General features: G+C 40.4%; 1 protein-coding gene across 4 annotated transcripts in view; it reads left to right on the top strand.

Moving 5' to 3' along the window:
• Positions 1-20,515, top strand: part of DPP6 (dipeptidyl peptidase like 6) — a 510,686-nt gene that overhangs the window by 369,651 nt on the left and 120,520 nt on the right. For all 4 annotated transcript variants that reach the window (XM_059469776.1, XM_059469758.1, XM_059469784.1 and 1 more), the window contains exon 6: positions 19,131-19,183. In XM_059469776.1, the coding sequence (XP_059325759.1) occupies positions 19,131-19,183 (53 nt within the window). The remainder of the gene's footprint in view (positions 1-19,130; positions 19,184-20,515) is intronic.

Below are 20,515 nucleotides of genomic sequence, written 5' to 3' on the forward strand. Positions count from 1 at the left end.
CTTAAAAAAAAACCAACCAAAAAAAAAAAAAAGAGAAAAATTTAAATTTCTGAAAAGCTGTAATGAGAAAATAAATTTTTATTCTCAACATTTATTTACTGGAAGGACTGCACGCTCTAAAGATCTGGAAGTAGCAGGGTTAGGAGGGCACACTTTTACAGCCCAGATTTTGGATTCAGTCTGTGGAGGAGTGCTTGATGTGGGCAATGTGGCAGGAAAGCCATGGGAATGGAAAGGGCTGGGCTGGATGTTCTTCCTCTGCATCCTCCTCTCTGCAGGCCAGTGCCTGCAGACCTGTGAGTTTGAGGCACAGAAAAATACTGAGTTTGTGGTTCTTAAGATGCCTGTCTGGAGAAGAGAGAGCAGCACACAGCCAGGTGCTTCCTGCATCACATCACACCTTTTTCTAGAAAGGAAAACCCAGGGTGGGAAGCTGAAATAATTTTTGGGAATGATTCAGGATGTGGCATATACTCACTGTAAGAGAACATTGCAAATTGTTCAGTTATTCTTATACAGCAAGAGCTCCTGAAAGCAAAACAAGACAAAACAAACCCTCTTTTATTCCTTTAAGATACATGTTTATGGAGAAAAGAAAATTTGCTGGGTTTGTTTTGTTTTGCTCTGTTTTGAAGCACACTAATAAAGGGGTAGTTGGGTTCAGTCTTGGTTATTGCAGCCTTCAGCCATGATGGGTGGCTCTCTGTATTAAAATGGCAATAACAGTTAAATTATTTCTTCAGCTTTCTTCTCCCTTGGTATGCAGACTGTGGCTGCAAATAATTGCATGTTAGTTAGCTCTTCACATTTTCTGCATTTCAAACTGTACTCTTGGACAAAATTCAAATTACGCTGTTTTCTGCAACACAAGGAATTGATCAGGAAAGCCTTGGGCAGTTGTCCTTGTTGTAAAGTCAAAAGGAAATTTCAGGAGATGTATTGGCAGAGGACATGTCTTTAAACTTTAATTCTATAATTTCAAAAAAGGAGCTTCTTGGAATTATTGCATACTTATTTTTTAGCCATCAGAAATTGTTTCTTATTTCTTTGGCATTTGAAAGTGTGACGTGCTGCCTTTTAATTGTTTGTGAGTAAAGATATTTTCATAATTTTTTTTACACAGTACAGTTGTGCTGCTTTAATATGCATAGTATGAATTAATAATTTGTCTGAATTCTGAAATGAATGGATTCAGCCTCTATGTTTAATACCAGCCCGGAATAAACATCAAAATAGAGGAGCACAATGTGTCACTCCAATGAAGCGGAATATTTTTAAGAAAAGTGCCACAAAGTCATTTCCTTCCAGTAATAGCTGCTTCTATATTTTTCTATTTATTTGCACAGAAGCGTGTCTGCTCAGTGTTGGCCTGGGTGACAGCACTGACACCCACACTGGAATAACACAGCACTGAACTGCCAGACACCTATTTTGCAAAGACACTGAGGCAGCTAATGTGTGTTTTCCTGTTGTATCACTTCATCATTTTAAAGGATAATGAATTAGAGCACATTCCTTAAAACATATTTCTCCCAGGAAGCTTGGCAGACAGCTGTGAGGCTGGTGTGGGTACATTGTGGCTAGTCTGGCTGTCAGATTTCATTGTAATGCTTTTTTTTTTTGCAGTGCTTATATTTACAGAAGTTTAATCTTTCAGGCAGCAATATTCTGGGTAAGCCTTGTGCTAATAGGGAGCTTTTCTAACCTTGAACACAGAAGATTTGTTCTTTTTCTGGAAAGGTCACAGGAAAGGCACCATGCTCCTTTGTCTTGAAATACTCCCACAGTTTTCCTGCTGTTTATTTTTAGTTTCTTTACACCTCAACAAGGTGCAACCTGAGGCTGAAATAGCAGAGTGAAATTTCGGGAAAGCATCAGGGAATAAACACCTCCATGGAGAAATTTTGATTTCAAATCATCCTTCACCAAAACAAGTGTGTGGGGCTCTGATATGAGGTTTAATAACCCCAAAACACGTGGGCAAATGGGGTTTGGCCACAGCAGCTCAGCAGAAGGGGGGCAGAGGCTCAGGGCTGTCTCTGGTGGTGCCTGGCCAAGGACGCTCTTGCCCAGCCCGTGGCTCCAGCAGCACTGATGGCTTTGGCATTCACATCCTCTGAACAGGATCCCTTCACCCAGGGCTTTTCTCCTGGCTGAAAGGCAGTGAGAGGCCTCAGAGAAAAGGAAAACTGTAAGAGCCATAATGAGGGATGTGGGACTCCAGGCAGCTCTCATCAAAATGCATTTATTACATCCAAGATGCTACAGCAGTCCAGGGTCGTGGGTGACAGAGCCCGTGCCTACAGATGTCACCTCCAGCTGCCACCTCCAGCTGCAGGCAGCCCTGGAGACCCTTTGATTTTGGTTACAAAGCATTATATCCTTTGCTTTGCTGAGCATCTTAATACAGTAGAATCAATCTATACCTTAACTTTTATCTATAGCCCATCGTAACTACTGTAATTACCGTATTCATATTACTATTCTCCAATCACTAAAAGTTAGTACAGTTTAAGCTGTTATTACAGTTTAAGCTAGAAGTTGTTTTTCAGTTTTCTTGCAGTGGAAAATTCTGAGACCTTTTTTCTACTTGCAACATTTGCTGACTTGTTTGTCTGTGCTATCTTTCTGCTTGGTAAAAACATCTTGTTTGAGGTGGGTTTATCCTTTGTTCTAAGCCATAAAAACCCCTTCTAACTAACACACCCTTTGGCTCCTTGGTTAGCCAGTAAAACTGGCTCAGCAATTCTCTTCTTCTATATCAAAACTTGCTCTCATCTCTATTCCTTCATCAAACTCCACATTCAAAAATCTTTCTGCTAAGTATATATGTCTGTGAGACTTTCTTTTCAAAGTTTCATCCTTCCCAACAGATAACAATTCTTATCTCATTTGCTTCTCCTCTGTTTTGTTCATGAGGAATGTGTTTGGAGATTTTTTTACCCACAGGTGATTGTTTCACTGGATTGTGGTGTGAGTTGTTTTAACTCTCTGGCCAATCAGGGCCAAGCTGTGTCAGGACTCTGGAAAGAGTCACAAGTTTTTCATTATCTTTTTAGCATTCAGTAAGTATCCTTTCTGTATTAGTATAGTATAGTATTCTTTAATATGATATAGTACAATAAAGTAATAGATTAGCCTTCTGATAAGATGGAGTCAGGTGCATCATTCTCTCCCCTTGTTGGGTTGCCTGCTTTTACAATAGACAGGCAAGCTCTGTGGCCCCCATGTGCCTCCTGGGGACACACACAGGACTTTGGGCTGGCACCACCTCTGTGGGTACCCCTGGTCTCCAAAAGGGGTCTCCCAAATAGCCAAGTGACAAAGAAACCCTTAAATCTCAAGGCATTTCTGTGACTGAGGTAAGAGGAAAGACTTAAGTAAGAGTAAAGTAACTAAAGCTTGTGCAGCTTTGTGTGGCAGTCAGTTACCAGTGCAGTTTGTGTAATGGAATCAAAGAAACAGAGGAAATACGTGAGAAGAAAACCTTTTTACTGGAGTGATGTAGAGAGATGTTAAATAGTGAATATTTAGTTGCCTTTATTAGGAATCAGTGTTGTCATCATGCAAGAGAGGAATTAAAGCTGCCAAGATTCCTTATAAACGTTTTTGCTCTTTGTCTACAATTTTACCAGCCCATTACTGTGTTTGTGCCAGTTAAGAACAATTACACTTAGAAATGCTGGTTGATTAGCATGGACCAAACTGCAAAGGCTCTGAACAAAGTTAGGGCTCAGAGGCCTTTGCAGCTGATACAACAGATGCTGTTATCTATTTTGCAATAAAATAAATGCTTTTTTAAATCCAAATGGCTGGAAAGAATTAGTCATTGTTGTAATTAGAACACACTCAATAATTATTTTTTAGCCTAGTTCATGTGGTGAGTTCAGTATTTCTGTTCTCCCTGCCTCTAAGAGAAGTGGTGGGAGCAAAGAGATCTCAAAAACACCCAGAGCAAACCTTAGACTTTGTATTTACAGTGTGAATGAACTGAAAAAAGCATTATTTATAGAAAGCAACATATTACTATTGTTGTTGTTACTATTTTTTATTATTTCTCTGAGTCTGTTTGTTATGTGAAATGAATGGGGTTTGTGCTTATGGTCCAATTACGACCTCGTACTAATTTAATTAGTTGTGTAAAAATTAAAATAACGTAATTCTTGTTATTTCCAAAACACTAATGGGTATAAATATTAATGAATCCTCACAACATCCTTTTGAGCTAGGTGATAAACATTATTATGATAAATATACCTCTAAAAATTGAACACTGTCATAACTATCATCAGTAATACTGCTCAGACTGTAGTCATGATATTTATTGCTTAATTGAAATGGATTTACCAGGCCTAGAAATAGGCTTACATAAATCTGTTTTCTTTATATGACAATAAATATATTTCAAATTTATTTTTTTCATTCTCACCCAATGTTATTTTCAGAAACACTGAAAGTGTTTAGTGATTTCATGATAAAGTGAACACAGAGAATATTTCTGTCATAAAATAACGCTACCTGTTTTATTGATTGTTATTTAATTTTTGGTGTTTGTTGTAAATTATTAGTTTTTGAAGGGGCCATTTTGAAGTGAAAAGCTTATGTTTATGGTTTTTCATATCCTCTTTTTAATGTGAATACAGTTTTGAATCGTTGTTCATAAATCAGGATTCCCCTATTGGAAACTGTACAATATAAGGGCATCGTTTACTTATATCAAAGGCTGTTGGCTAAAATTATTTTTTTCAACATTTTCAAGCCTAAAGCACTGTAATTTCATATACTTGTGAGAAATAGTTACTGTTATTAGGATAAATAATGGATTAGGATAAAGCACATACTAAACAAAAAGAAGAAAAGGACTCAATCCAAATGCTGTTTATATTAGTTAAAATATTTTTGTTATTACTTCTGTGCATGTGTGTATCTTCAGGCAGAATATCTTCTCTTTTCTCAGTTCATCAGCTGTATGAATGTGGTTGTGAATGAAGGATGAGCTGTATCACTGTAGACATCCAGTGCTTTTTTAAAGAGCAGAAATAAAGTTATTAATGAATTAATGGAAACACATAGGCCAGCCACTCAACAAATCTGATAATTTCCTAAATTTTCAGGAAAGCAACAACTTCAGTTACTTGCCATAGAACAAATTTAATTAATACCATTCAGCTAATCTTTAATATTTCAATGAAATGCTCACAGCTTCTGAAAAGGGCAGCATTTTTATGTGTTTTATGTGTGTGCCTGTGTGGGCTGTCAGTGAGGCTGTTCTGGGGTGTCAGGGCTGAAGGTGGGGACCACCTTTCTTTTTCCTTCTTCTTACAAATCCTGTTTTGAGTGATATTATTTTAAAGGCCAAGATTAGCAGTGTGATAATCTTGTTTGCTAATTTCTGTTTAACCTCTTTGTGGTAGAACAGCATGCTCCAGCTGCATTTACATAACTAAAGCTAAGGCCTGTGTGTCCAGAAGGGTTGCACAAGAATGGGCTAACAGCATATAAGAGGTTAATTTTGTGGGTTATAGTTTATTTTGGATTTGAAACTGAAGCAGCAGCTATTGTTTGAGAACACCTAAAGGCAATATTTTACTTTAAAGGAGCTTGTGGAAATTTTTAATTACTAATCTGGTCTCTGTGAAAGCCTGTATTTTCCAATCTCAAACCCACCATGAGCAAATTCCCTCATCTGCTGTTTTCAACAAGACAGACAAAACAGAACTTTCAAAGGCATCATACAAGGTTGATTCAGAAACATTTCCACACTCCCATTTGCTTTTCTGTCCAATCCAGAAAAGTCTGTCTAAGGCAGGAGATGAGCTCTTAACTTTCATTGAATAAACTAAAGCTGCTAACCCTCAGCAGCTGGGAGGTTTTTCCTACCAGTGGATCTCAGCACAGGCACAAGCAGCAATATCTCTGTCAGAGGTACCAACGTGTGTCATGTGCAGGTATCAGTAATTGTTTCAGGCTAATTAATATTTGATATCTGCAGTGGCACAGAGAGAGAGGGAAGTTTGCCACACAGCTCTCAGGAGATCCCTGGGTTTTCAAAACTCGATTACAGAGCTGTGCAAACATTGCCTTCTCAGGTGTCCTCAGTGTGCCTTCAGCAGCAGGGCCCTTTGGATGCCAAACCTTCTCTGCTGTCTGTGCTTACAGAATTAAAACTTCTTCTTACTCAAGGAGGGTGAATACCCACTCTAATTGAGCAAACATGTCATCAAATGGGGAGAATATTTGTTCTTCCGCCAATTTCTGTCCCATTGTTTGGAATAGAAATTTTTGGACACAGTTACAGGCCAGTGGAGCAATAATTAGTGATAAGTTGAATCTTAGAGCTTTCTTTTGAGGGAGAAACTAAATTAATTAATTTAATGTTGCTAAATTTCAGGTCAAATTTTAGACTAACACAGGGGAAGAAAACGGGTCGAGCTTATTCTTTATTTTGGTTTGGGGGGACCCACATGGTTCATTTGAAATCCTGACAAAGTTCCAGCAGAAACTGTACTCCTTTATGTAGCCTGAATAGTTCTTTGCCATTTGACAGCAATTCTTCTGCTTTGGAACAGCTTGATTTAATGAGAAAAAAAAAATAGTTTAAACAAAAATTAGAGGGTGTTAGGAACTCAAATATACTGTAGGGACATTTTGGCACTTAGGATCCTTGAGCCATGGGTTCTTATTTAAAATTAAGGGTGTGGCATTGTAACTCAGCAGAAACTGGGGGGGGAAAAATGGAATGTAAAGACACATCCCAAGTCTGCATGCTTTGTTTTCCACTCTTAATAAAAGGGAAAGGACAGGCACTGAGTGTCAGCAAGGAGGAACAGCTGATTGCATTTATTATCCATGGAAAATATGTTTGCACCTATAAAATACAAAGAGAGGGTCCTCTCCTCATGCTCAGCAGGTATTCTTGGAGTGGGATCATCTCCACATTGAAGGAACCTGGTCTATAGAAGGTGTTCCTGCCCACAGCAGAGAGGTTGGAACTGGGTGATCTTCCAGCCCAAACCATTCCATGATTTATCACTGGCAGCCACTGTGGTGACTTAGGACCTGCAGCTCTTCCATGGCCAACAGTAAAACCTCACTGGATACCAGATTTTTGGCTCTACTGCTCCCTGCTTTTGGGGATGTCTGTGCTTCTGCAATGATGGTCTGGGAGCATTCATAAAGCACAACATGAGGTGTTTGCCTGAGCTGGGAAGCAAAACAGAGCAACCTCCATCCCCACATTCCAGCTCTGCTGCTGCCTGCTCCCTACATAGCAGTGGTTTTGGGAAAACTGCACCAAGCCCCAATTTCAGTCTCCATTCTCTCCACTCCAGGGACTGTTTAGTCTGATCACTGCAACAAAACTTGAAATGCAGAGCATTAAAAACAGAGTCTGCTGATTTCAGTTGCTGAGCTTTACCTGCTTTCCTATTAAAAACAATGGATTAAACCCTTGCTGTTCTCCTAATAATGCAGATAAATTGAATTAGAACTAAACCTGAAGCCTCCTGAATTGAGCTGGGAGACTTCAACAGAAATTGCACAAACATGACTGAGTGCAAAATTGTTTTTAAGACTAAGTTGGACAGCCTTGCTTATGTAGCAAAGGCCAATAAACTGTATCCTGCACTTATTCATAGGCACAGATACACATCAGCAAACTGCAAAGGAAATCCACAGTTCCAGGGGAGACTAGAGGAGCATCCAAACTCAGAAATAATTAGCCTGTCATGCAAAAGTACATAGGTGCATTATGTATCAGCATCAGCTATCAGTAGTCTTCCTCTGTAAATATTTTCTTTAGTAAATGAGATTTTCATCAAGCACGGAAGGAAAAAAAAAGCCTCAAGGCAAAACACTGTGATACAAAAATAAACAACTTTTCTTAGCTTGCATAAGGCTACATTTCTCATTCTGCTTCCTTTTCTGAGTGTATGAATGAGCTAACTTGAACAAATTGGTAGGGGTTAATGTCCTAATAAGATCAAAAAAATGTCTTAAGAACAAATTGCAATTTGTTTTTGATTAAAGCCTTCATAATATAAGGTACAAGGTCTCCTAGACAGTCAAAATCAGATGGACAGCATTAAAATAACCACAGTCTTATTTCTTTTCTTTCTTGTGTATGGGAATTTATCTTAGTGAAATGTGGGGTAACTTTGCTTTAAGAGGAATGAAATTAATACCAGTATGAAAATTATTGAAAAAAATTAAAATATGACAAATAATTAGATTCATTGCAACATAGAGAGGCTTCAGAATTACATTAGAGATGAGTTCCTGCTTTTTAGCATTAATTTTCTTCCTAAGTTTTTAGGGACAATGAACATCTGGTTTGTGCTGGATTGTAATAAGTACAGGTGGTTATTTTAAAATGTTAAGGAAAGAAATATATTAGGAGTAGCATCCAAAATGAGAAAACAACAGTGATTTTAAAAGCTTCAGAAGGAAAAACTAGAAAGAATTTAATTCTGGTGTCTCTGCAGAAACATATGAAGCAGTCTATAATCTAATTCTTCTGGTTTCTATTCCTTTTTGGTTTTTTTAATTTCTAATCACTGAAATAGTAAAAAATATATATATTTAGTGCCCTCTTCTGGAAAAAACAGCTCTTGCTATTCAGGGCACCCCGATGAAGTTCCTGTACTCAGAAATGCAAATCTTCTGATGTTGATGTTCTCCTCTTTAGCTGAGTTACATCCCAAATCCAAGGAGTGAGTGGCTCTCTGTGTTTACCCTGAACAAGTGCCTTTTATCCCTTTAACTGCCTGCAGAACTCTGCTTTTACCAGCTTGATGTTAAAACCAATAATTAATGTTCCTCCTTGGGCAGCTGACGACCCAGATTTGAAAATGGAATCTTCTATTCTTTTTTCTTCTATTCTCTGCTCAAAAGAAGCTCATTCTTGAAAAGGGAAGAGGAATCACAGGGCTTTAGTCATGTCTTTAAATGCTTGAGTCCTCATATTTCTGTGTGCAGGAGTGATGCTGCTGGTGGCAGAGCTATGGAGGGTTCTGCAGCAGGAAAGGAGCAGGGCAGGCTCTGTGCTCCTTCCTCTCCCCTTCGCTTTCCAAAGATGCTTTTCATCACCACAGACCATTTACCCCATGGAAGTTACCCACGGCATCACAAAGATAACACAGAAAATGTCTTCCCTGCCTTCTGTGTGATTTCAGTTTGTTTTTTTCCTGTCAGAATATAGAATTGTCTCCTCCAGCGAATTAGATCTGTGTGTACACTGAGGTACAGCTCTGAGTCTTCTGATCTCATATGGAACTGGAAAATGAATCGCTCACTGAAGGGGGAGAGGATTTTTGACCAAGGTTCCTAGCACACATCTCAGTATTTTCATTTCTTTCACATCCACTTCACTGCTTTTAAACTGTTGCTCTCTAATGCTTTCTGACAGACTCATATTTCTGGTCTCAGATTCTTTTCTTTGAGCCTTCTAAAAGTGCCCTGGGCCTAGGACCAACTATAAAAATTTCAGTGTCAGTACTAACTTCTTTGTAGTATTCACATTCTCAGCTGCTACAGTAGAAAAAGCAATTTTTACGTGTTAAGAGTAAATTTTAATAGAAAGAACATGTGCTGTGGTTCTGTAGTTGGTAATTTCTGCCTCTAAAGTGAATTATTTAAGAATGAATAAATTAATTAGATATATTAAGCATTCAGCACTTTTCATGGTTTGGTTCTCACATAATTGTTATAAAGCTTTACCATTTGCATTGTAAACTTCACAAAAAAGAGGCTTTTAGAATATTTCCAGAGTCAGTGTCCACACAGCTCAAGAAATGTTTGTTTGAAAGAAGGCATTATCTAATGTTTCATTAAAAGCTGTATTAAGATTCATTTCTCATGCTGTCCTTCAGCCCTCAGACCTGCAGCTCCAAAGACAATGAAGGTGAGAGAGAATGTGGATGTGAACCCTGTAAAATCCCACCTGCACCAGCTAACCCAGGCTGCCTCTATAAAATGTATAATTCAGAGTGTAATTCTAAAGCTAAAATAAACATCAAAGGCTGCTGACAGGAATCCTAACCCACACATGTGAGCTTTTGGCACCATTTTCTGGGAAAAGGGAGCTGCTGCAGGAGTTTGTGGCTGCAAAAAGGGGAAATGCTTGTAAAGAGTGACTGGAGGGGTCAGCAGCAGGGACATCCCTCAAGGCATACAGCTGCAAAGGGAGGCACTCCAGGTTGCCAAGTGCAAGAGCCTGGGAAGGTATTTTGGGAAAGGAAGTCTGTAAATCAGATAACTCTTGTCTTGCCTGAATTGGCTTTGGGCCACTGAGCCAGGGAAGTGAGCTGGATGGACTTTGGGATTATTATGATCCCAAATATTCCTAAAGATTCATAGTTGTGTGTTTCTGTGGTCATAATTGTATGGTGCTGAAGGTGTTTTATATTTCTTGCATTTAGGGTAATTGCTATGTCCTTCTAAATGTTTTATTTGGCCTCAGGCTACTTTTGTACTCCTAATACATAATAATGTTACTTCATCTTTTATTTCTGTTCCTTAGACATATTGTTTGGTGTGTTAGAATCACAACTGTGTACTAGATAATTTCATTCTCATTTCCGAGTTCTGAATAGAGGGCAGGAGGGGAAACCTGGGAGTTTATATGATAAAAGTTTGCTGTCATTACATTGCAAGGGTTCACATACTGCTAGAGTTTCACACCTCCTTGATGTTTCTTGTGGGCATCTCCTCCAGGCACTGACTCTTCCTTGTTCTCACAGCAGCCAACTGACTCCAGTTCCCCTCAACCAATCCACTCTTTTATAAAACTCTTCTTGTTGGCTACAGTGTGGCCTGTTAACATCAGGCCTGCTCCTAATCTTTAATAATTAACCCAGCTGCAACTCTTTAGGGGTAAGATTACTTTCTATACTACCTTTATTTACTTATATTCTATCCCCCTACAAAAGTTTAAAAATATAACAAAAAATGAGCTCATTATTGATAATGTTGATTCCTAATTCTTTGTAACTTCACTGCAGCTACCTCCCAATAACCTGAGCATCAACAAGTGCACAAAGGCTGGTGCAGAAATCCCGCAGAGAGCTTTGCAGCCCCCCTTTCATTTACCAGTTAAAAACATAGCTGTTTGAATGTTAGCTGTCCTCTAATGCAGTGACTGCAGGGCTTTGTGGTGCCAGGGCAGCGCTGTGAGGGACAGGTGGCTCTGGAGCAAAAGGAGCCTTTTGTAATTGCTTGGCAGGGCAGAGCTGCATCAGAGAGCAGCAGCAGTAGGCAGATTGGATTAACACTCTCTGAGGGGTGAGAGCTGGCACACGAGCTGCCTCTTAATACCTGTGGCCTAACTTGCTGCTGGAGCTGCATTTGCAACAAAAAGAGCATCCACTCCACCCCGCTGCTGTCACAAAGTCATAAATCCTCAAGCTGGCCTCAAAATTCCCTTTTGGAGCTGGCAGCAGAATAAGGCTCTCAAAAGTGTCATTTGAAAACTAATCTTTTAACAAAGAATTATTATCATGAAACAACTGAGATAGATAATCAGTCTGTGGGAGGTGAATTAGCAGCATGCTCTTACAGCATGGCAGTCCATCCATTGCTGTGGTGGATGTTGCTATCACACTTTATTTATAGTTGATTTGCAAACTTGAGACAATATTATTTGCCAAGGAATAATGCCTTGGCTTTGATGTTTAGAGACCTTTGGTTTGGTCCTTGGAAAATTAGTTTCTAATCCCAGCCCAGCCTCTGGATGTTTGTGGGAGAGATTTGCATATTAACCGTGTGTGCTGCCTGTGGTGCATGACCCCGCCACAATCAGCTTCAGCTTGGTTAGAAATGCTTCCAAAATGCAAGTCCCCATGGCAGGAATGTGCTGTCCCTCTCTGATGTCACCTTGATGTGAGACTGTGCTCCAAGGAAGCCTCTCTGGTGTGGGTGGCAGGGCGTTCACAGCTCTGCATGGCTGGAGAGATGTCCTGGTTGTCCTTCAAATAACAAGGACAATGATTTAATTTTCAGTTTTAAGAGATAAATTGGTTAAAAGATTTGCAAAATAGAAACATGTCCTGATGATCCACTGCCTCTTGTATTACTGCCTTCTTCCAAATCAAATGCTGAGGTTTCTTCCTGGCTCTGGAGACACCCAGTTGCTGATTTCCTACATGGAAATGAGAGGAATGATGCTCACTGATGCTCAGTGGTGTGACTGAGGTGAGCATAGACCTGCTGGCTCTCTCTGAGGCACTGACAGGTTGCTGCTGGCTGTGTCACCCCACCCAGGCACAGCTTCACTGCTGGGTCAGGATCCTTCCCCCCTCTTTGCATGAAAAAGCTTTACGTCCCTTAACAACTCTAATACATTCATTCCCCACGTCTGTATCTTCCTCCTTTTGCAGAAATGTTAAATTAATTCCTCTGGAATACAGAGACTATTTTTTTTTTTTTTTTAATAGCACAGGCAACCAAATTCTCTGTATGTTGATTGATTCACACACCCCTTTCTCACCACCTTTCTTGCTCAAACCCATTTCCCCCATCTCTGCCCTCCCCTGAGCTCCCCAGACTGTCCTGGAGTGTCCCAGCAGTGCCAGAGTGCCCTTTCTGTGGCTGTGAGCACATCCCACATGAGGCTGATCAGCTGGATGCAGCACAGCAGGCAAGGGCATCCCAAATCAGGTGTTTGATGGCAGCTGTGGTGTATTGGCTGCTCAGAAATGCTCCTTGGTAGCATTTCATTATGGGGTTTCTAATTTATTGGAAGCACGAAGAGAAATGGGCAGAGTTCCTTAGAGGGCTGTGCAAGCAGGTTGACACACAGCATGAGACTCTACTGGAGGAGTGATAAAATGTAAAGGGAAAATTCAATGCAGGGACAAAAGAGAATATGCTGTCTCAGAAGAAAGCAAAATAGGTCAGTATCACAATGAATCTGAAAGGTGAGAATGTTGGAGACACCTCAAATTATACAGCTTTATTGATTTGTTTTGTTCTTGCAAGCAGTCAAGATTCAGTGAGTGCGGGGTACAAAATACCAGTATGGATTTCGGTAGTTTTTCTTTTTTTTTTATTGCAGTGACACAAAAAGAAAATATAGCATGATGTTTCTGAGAGAATCTAATTCCAAGCTGGTTACTATGGAGTGCCTATTAGCAATAAAATAAAATCCTTTGCAAAAATAGTTGGGGTGAGGAGAACACTGCTGACCATTCTGTCTGCACAGAGGGAAAAAATGAAAAGAGCATTAACCAACCATGCCTCGGACAGAGGTAACCCCTTGTGCTCTAAATCACAAACAGAGGGGAGAATAAAAGCACAAAAATTGAACAAAAAATTATACAGAAGTTGGTGGTCAAGTGCAGGAATGGACTTTTCATCTTTTTGGAGGGCCAGTTCAACATGTCATGGTGAAACAAGGATTTCTTCTCAACAGAACAGAAGGGTTCAGTGAAACCAATGGTACCATAAAGAGTTTTCATCAAGGCAAATGATGTTGACACATTAAGTGAAAATTCAGTTTTTAATGTGGACTTTCATAAAAGATATAGAATATTCTGCAAACAGGTACAGTGACCTGCTTTAATCCTCCACACACTACCATAACACATTATGTCAATGAGGTATTTTTAGTCAAAAAATTATCCTTTCCTCTCCTGAAAGATCTGATGAACAACACAGTTATCCTGTGAAGTGAACATCAGATTTGCTTATTGGTGGCTGACAATAGAAGAATCCATATGACACTGTGGTATCTTTACACACATGCTGTGTCCATGCAGGAGAAGGAAACTCAACCTCTGGCTAATGTTTGCTTGGTATTTTCCTCCTGAACTTGTTTTCCCCTCCCTTTCATGACACTGTGAGAAAACAAGGTACAGAATACATGAGCTGTTTGCCAATGCACAGCAGCAGACTTCCTGCATTCTACTTTATTCCTTTTCCCTGTTAATCTGTCAGCTTCAGAGCCTGGTTAAATATCACAGACACTAAAGGCCAAATGGCAAATCATCCTTTACCTGCATATTTTGCATCACAGTGTTAGTTAGTGTTTAAGGGCACCAGGACCATTTTGAAAGGTGGAATATGTAATTATGTCAAATGCTTGGGATTATTCCATTGGCTTGACATTCATGTGCGCATTTGGGGATTTGTCTGCTCATATAAGTAGGAAAATGGGCTGTGTAATCTATTTCCAGCAAATGTCTTTTTAGAGACTCTTTGTGGGAAACCCTTTAAATGGATCTGGCAGTTCCTGTTTCACCAGCCACTTGTGATATATTTTTACTGTCTTACTGCACAGTGTAAAAGCAGAGAGTTTCTTGAGACAACCAGGCTCTGTTAAGAATCCTGAGGGGATCTATTATTTGTTGATATACTTTATTGTTACAGAATAAAAAATGAGTCATTTTACCCAGATAAATCCTGGGTGCTTTATGATTAATTACATTAAAATATATTCTTGCTGTTTTCAGTCTTTAACAAACTGTTGTACATTTTTCTTTCTGATGACTATTTGGTATGTTCAGTTTTATTTGGAGGGCTGGGATGGATTTTTGGATAAAATGTGTGATTCCTGAAAAAGAAAGACACTAAACACTGAAAAATTTGTATTTAGCCTTGCAAGCTACAAACAGCTGCACTTCTGCTCTGCCCTGTACTGGTCCCTTGTGAGCTCTAACTTTTATGGGATTTTTTTGTGAGTTTTCTGGGCAATTCTTTAATGTAAATAACACTACTGTACAAAGGGCCAGGGGCTCAATGGAGCCATTTAGAAAATTGATGCAAAGCATGTTTTATTCCTGTATTATCAAGTGAGTAACAATAATGAGCTCATGGCAGCCAGTCCACCTGGGTTCAATCCCAGATCCATGAGCTGTTTTATACACTGGGTGGTAAGATCCTAAATCAGCTCTTTTGGTAGCAAAGCCTGCTGGAAGATGAGTGGATTGGGCTGTTTTGGGGAGCCTTCTTCCGAGGGCTTTTCCCCCCTTTCTTTGTCTGTAAACCTCCTCAAAATGAGGTGCCTCTTCTTTGTATTGATTCAGCATCTTGTCATGCAAATATTAAAGAAAGCCTTCCATAAATGCTGATTATTGCTGGTGCTGGCCTGGCATCAGCCCACAAAAGGAGACAGAAACCCACAGGAGATGGAAATGTAAGCTAAACTCTTTATTTTTTTACTGATGCTTGGGATAAACCCTCAGCAGATATTGCAATCTTTCATACCAGCCATGAGATATGAACCCATTTCACAAATTTCTTGGATATATGTCTCATATTTCTGCAGTACCTCTGGGGCAAATACAAGAGCTATGGATCCTAATTTAAAGTATATGAAGAGTTGCAATGAATAAATGAGTCCAAATCCACTCTATGCTTAAATAACAGATAGTTTCTATTTCAGTAAGTCCTGCTGGACAAGGACCTGTGTCCTTACAGGTCTTAAACCAGTGTTTCCAAGGAGACATTACCATTCACACCACAGTGCTCTGTAGTGACAGAGCACAGAAATTGCTTCTTCCATTTTGTTTCTGTACCTTGTTGGAACCCCAATTTCCCTGTTTCTTTGGAATTTGCTGGCCTGAGAGAGGCACATGTCCTTCTCTGCTGCTCCATGTGCTGCAGGGTTTCCATTTCTGCTCTCATCTGACCAGGTCCAGGTTCCTTCTGTTGGTTGCATAAAATGAGGTCAGTGGCTTCACAACAAGGCGTTGTCACATGTAATTAGCCCTGCATTCTTCTGAATTTTAGAGAGATAATTGCCTTTCCAAGGCTTCAGTGGAACAGATAGAAATGTCTCTCAGTCCCTGTATGGTTTCAGTGTAAACATGCACATGTTGCAGAGCATAAACAGGATCTGTGCTGTGACCTGGGATGAGAAGCCCAGCAGGAGAGTGTTTCTGGCCCAATGGTTTTGTCATAATGACTTTCACAGCACTTGTTGGTGGCAGCTGGCATGGGAGCTTCTGTGACCTGATTGTGGTGATACCCAGAGCCCTTCAGAGCACTCCCAAACCTGCTCTGACTCATGTGGGTGGCATGGTTTGACACACAGAGTCCACAGAGCACAGCAATTGCCAAAACCTCTGCTACCCCCAGATATGCCTCTCTGCTGAGAGGAGCTGTAAAGCTCCTGGAATCCAGCTAAAAATCAGGGCTGGGAGCATCAAATCAGTCAATGGCATCCCCTTTGATAAAAAAGGGGAACATGGAGTTTATACAGCTATTTTTTTTTTTTTTTTTTTGTTGGCCAAGCCTCAGCAGCAGACAGGATTAATGCAGTGAATACTGACTTTTAAGTACTCTCCATTCTCTGAGGCTTAGTTTGGATTTGGGAAGGATGCTCCTCTCTCCCCTACACTTTTCCCTGCTGTGGGATTTCCTACTGCTAAGTGAACAGTCAAATTCATCTTGATCCCAGCAGAAATTTAGTAGCTATATTAAGCAAGCACAGTCATTCTCTCAAATAGTTCAGTTAACTTCATTTAGTTTGCATATCGAAGAGGAAAGCTGCCATTTAATTTCTCAGAAAGACATAAAGTGATTTTTCTCTTGGATTCTTCTGTGCTTAGTACCATTGCTGGCACAGTATTTTCCAAATAGGTTTGAAATAGTTGGGCTGAGAGGGATTTTTGAGCTGCATGTGCTTCTGTCCTTAAGTGTAATGTTAATAATAAATGTCTGATCCTGAAACCTTTGCACATACAAGTAGTTCTTTTTTACATAAGCAAACCTACACATTGTAAGGGTTTATCTGAGAAATTTTTTTCTCCTTTGAGTGAAATCTGCCAGCTGCAAGCCTTTGAAGTCTGTATACTATAGCACAGCTGATGTGAGATATTTTAGAGTCTGGCCGAAGACCCAAGATGATGACAAATGACATTCAGAAAATAAAAGAGCTCTCTGAGTGTCCTGCGACTTTTGTTTTCCTCAGTCCTAAGCTCCCCCAGCAAAGAGAATGTTTTGCCTCAGTCTCCATTAAAACCTCTAAGACAGCTCTGAGGTTTCCAGCAGGGCTGTAGGACTCTGCACCACAAGCAAGGACATCACCAGGTGTCCTGCTCAAAACTCTCCTGGCTGCTTCTTTTCCCTCCAGCCTGCCACATTTTATGATTTTCTTCTGAAGGCATTTTCTTCATACTCATTTTGGGGGGCTTGTTTCTCTGTTATCTGACAAGACAGCAGGGTTTATAACCATGAACAACCATCCCAGCCTCAGATCAGAATTTATATATCCACATCATTTTCTCCAACTTACTGCCAGTATATTGGAAGACAAAAATGTCTCAGTATTTAATGACAATGTATTACCAGGTTTTTCAGATCTTTAGGCAGATTCAGTCTTCCAGTGCTTTCTCTTTAAGGAATTGTATGAGTTTTAGGACTTCATCAAAGCTGGAATAAACTCTAAGGCTGCATGCATCAGGCAGGTCTCAGGTATCAACATCAGAAGATTCAAGAGCTCTTTGGTATGATTGGGTGAGGATGAGAAAATGGAAATTTATTTGACATAATCTGACACAGGATCTAAAAATGACACTTGTACTAAAATAAATGCTGGCTTGTGGGGAATTCACTTGAATTCCAAGACCTTCCCTGATACCAACACACCAGAGAATCACCTTGTGTGAAGAGTCCTTATGGATCTGAATGCCAGAAAGGAGATAGGATTTGGGGATGTGCCCTCATGATGTCCTTGTAATGCAGGGAGAAATTGCACAGGCAGGAAGGAAATCACATCAATCAGCATCAGTTTCTGCATTTCATAGGTAGAAATCCAGTGCTGTCACCTCTGTGCCTGTTTTTCAGGGAGCTCATGCAGTAGTGTGAGGATTCAGTGCTTGGTTTCAAAGAGAGAAGTTTGATTTGATATTTGCAGGGTGCTGTGCCTTGTGTTTATTGATGTGCCTCATGTTTATCTGCCTCTTCCCTGAGAGCCCAGAAGCTGCAGGGCTGTTGTGGACAAACCCTGCAGGTTTGCCCTCCAGAGGGGCAGGGAGTGAGCGATATTTGCTTGTAATACTGATGATGTGCTTGGCATGGCCCCTGCTGGGGCTCCCAGCACCATCCAGGACATCAGGACATCTCATGGTTTTTGGTATAAGCATTAAATATATACATATACATATACATATACATATACATATATATATATATATATATATCCTTGTGCAAAACCAGAGTAGCCTAAGAAAAAATAACTTTCATCAAACTTGCTTGGTGAAGCAAGTATTCAAGAAAATTCTTCTTTGTTTTCTGGGACAGGATGCTTTCTGAGAGCTGCTAGACAGCAAAAGTAGTTAAAAGATTTCAGTAGAAGCCAAATGAAATAATTGCTAGGAGATTTATTTATTTAGTTGCATATAGTAACAGGACAGAATTTCAAAAAGTGATTCCCTGTATAAATTTGTATAAAATCATTCATATTTAAACCTTTCATACTGATGTTCTGACTCCTGATCACTGTAAAGGACTGCTGTCACCAGTGGAAAATCACCACCTCTTCAATCACTGGCATTGACTCTGCTGTTATTATTTACTATTTAGAAAACAAGTAATAAACTGTCCCCTGTGAGATGAGCTGCTGTGCCAGCTGCCCAGCTCCTCCCCAAGGTCCACAGAGCACAGACTGATATGAAGATGCAACTTAGCAGGTCATACAAACATGCCTTGACTGAATAGAGTTTTATTTCCTGACTGACAGGGGCCTGACAACCCTGTCTGATATCACCAGCACCACTCCCTGCTTTATTTATGTGGAAAAAAGCAACAAAACCCCCGTGCCTTGTGTCTGGTTATAATGATGGAGAATGTCTCCAGCTGACCAAGGTGTCCTCATTAATGTCTGTTCTAAATTTAGCCCTTGCAGATGCTGTGTGCCCCCAGTTTAATCAAAGACCTGGTGGCCATGACAACGAGCATCTGGGTGTGTGAGCTCTGCCAAACTCCATCACAAAGTGCAGGGTGGGAAACACAACAGCTCCAAGTGCATTCATACATTGTTCTTTTCTACTACACATTTTGAAGTGGTTAGGAGAGCTTCTCAGCCACAAATGTTAGACTGTTTTTGCAAAAAAAGAGCTCTGTTAACACAGGTGGCAGTTACTAATCTCTTTTTTGTGTTGTTTTGTCTTTTTCTTAATTTTGTTTTGCAGGTGTATCAGCATTCATATACAGCATATTATGTCCTCAGCAAAATACCTCATGGGTAAGCAATTTTTCAATGTCTTCATTTAAAAACTCAGCCATTAAGAATCCTGCAAAACAATGTTCATGGTGACAAATGGCTGCCTGTGACAGCCCTCTGCAATGGCCTGGCTTTCAGCTGCAGCCTCCACTGAGCTGTGTGCAAAAGATGAGGAGGTCTGGAAACAGAAGTACTGAGCTTCCCCAGAGAGTCAGACTACATGAATTTCATATTGCAGATTTCAGGGGTTTTGTCTGGAATATAGATGTGGTGGTGTCTGGCTGAGAGCCATGGTTGGCCACTCACCAGAGCACTGGAGAGGAGAAGGCTCTGGGGAGACCTCGCTGCAGCCTCTCAGTGCCTGCAGGGGCCTGGAGTGGGCTGGAGAGGGACTTAAAACAAGGGCATGGAGTGTTGGGACAAGGTTCACACTGAAAAAGGGCAGGTTTAGACTGAATATTGGGAATAATTTCCTTCCTCTGAATGTTGTGCAGCCTGGCCCAGAGGAGTGGTGGCTGCTCCATCCATGGGAGTGTTCAAAGAAGGGTTGGGTGAGGCTTTGAGCCACCTGGTCTGGTGGAAAGTGTCCATGCCCAGGACAGGGGGTTTGAAACTGAATGATTTTAAGGTCCCTTCCAACCCAAATCATTCAATCATTCTGTGATTCTTTAGCTTTGATTAGTTACAGTTTGTTTCCATGTATGGCTGGAACATGAAAATTAGGAGATTTCTCACCATCAACCCTGTTAAAGCTGTAGTGTCCATGTGACACACTCCAGACTTCTTCAGCCTCTTCCCTTCCCTTCCACAATCTGCTCTTTGTTTTTTGCTTTCTTTCTTTTTTTGGGGGGGGAGGGGGTACGTTTGTGTGTGTATGTGTGTGATTTTTTTGTTTGTTTTTGTTTTGGTTTGTTTCAGTTTGTTTTGTTTTGTTTTGTATTGGTTGCTTGGTGGGTTGGTTGGTTGGTTGGTTGGTTGGTTGGTTGGTTGGTTGGTTGGTTGGTTGAGCTGGCTTTTTTCTGGGAATTTCCTCAATATGCTTAGTTTTTGAAAACTCCATCTCTCTGGCAATATATCTGAGCAGTAGCTTGTGGGCTGAAAGTGTTCAGCAACAGGATGAAGCCACAGCAGGAGCACATAAGCTTTGTGTCTGCAGCAAACCTGGCTAAGAGCAAGAAAGACTTGACTGACAGCACAGTTCTATTCCAGACAAAACAAAGGTGGAAAAAATAGAAGTATCATGCATAACATGTATTAGAGATGCTAAAAAAATAGCAATACAGCTGTCCAAGAAGTTTTCTGCGGCTGCATGATCTTTCTTTGTCCTGTTCCCCCCAGCTCCAACTCTGCTGT

The sequence above is a fragment of the Ammospiza nelsoni genome, chromosome 1 (genome assembly GCF_027579445.1).
Source record: "Ammospiza nelsoni isolate bAmmNel1 chromosome 1, bAmmNel1.pri, whole genome shotgun sequence".
NCBI lineage: Eukaryota > Metazoa > Chordata > Aves > Passeriformes > Passerellidae > Ammospiza > Ammospiza nelsoni.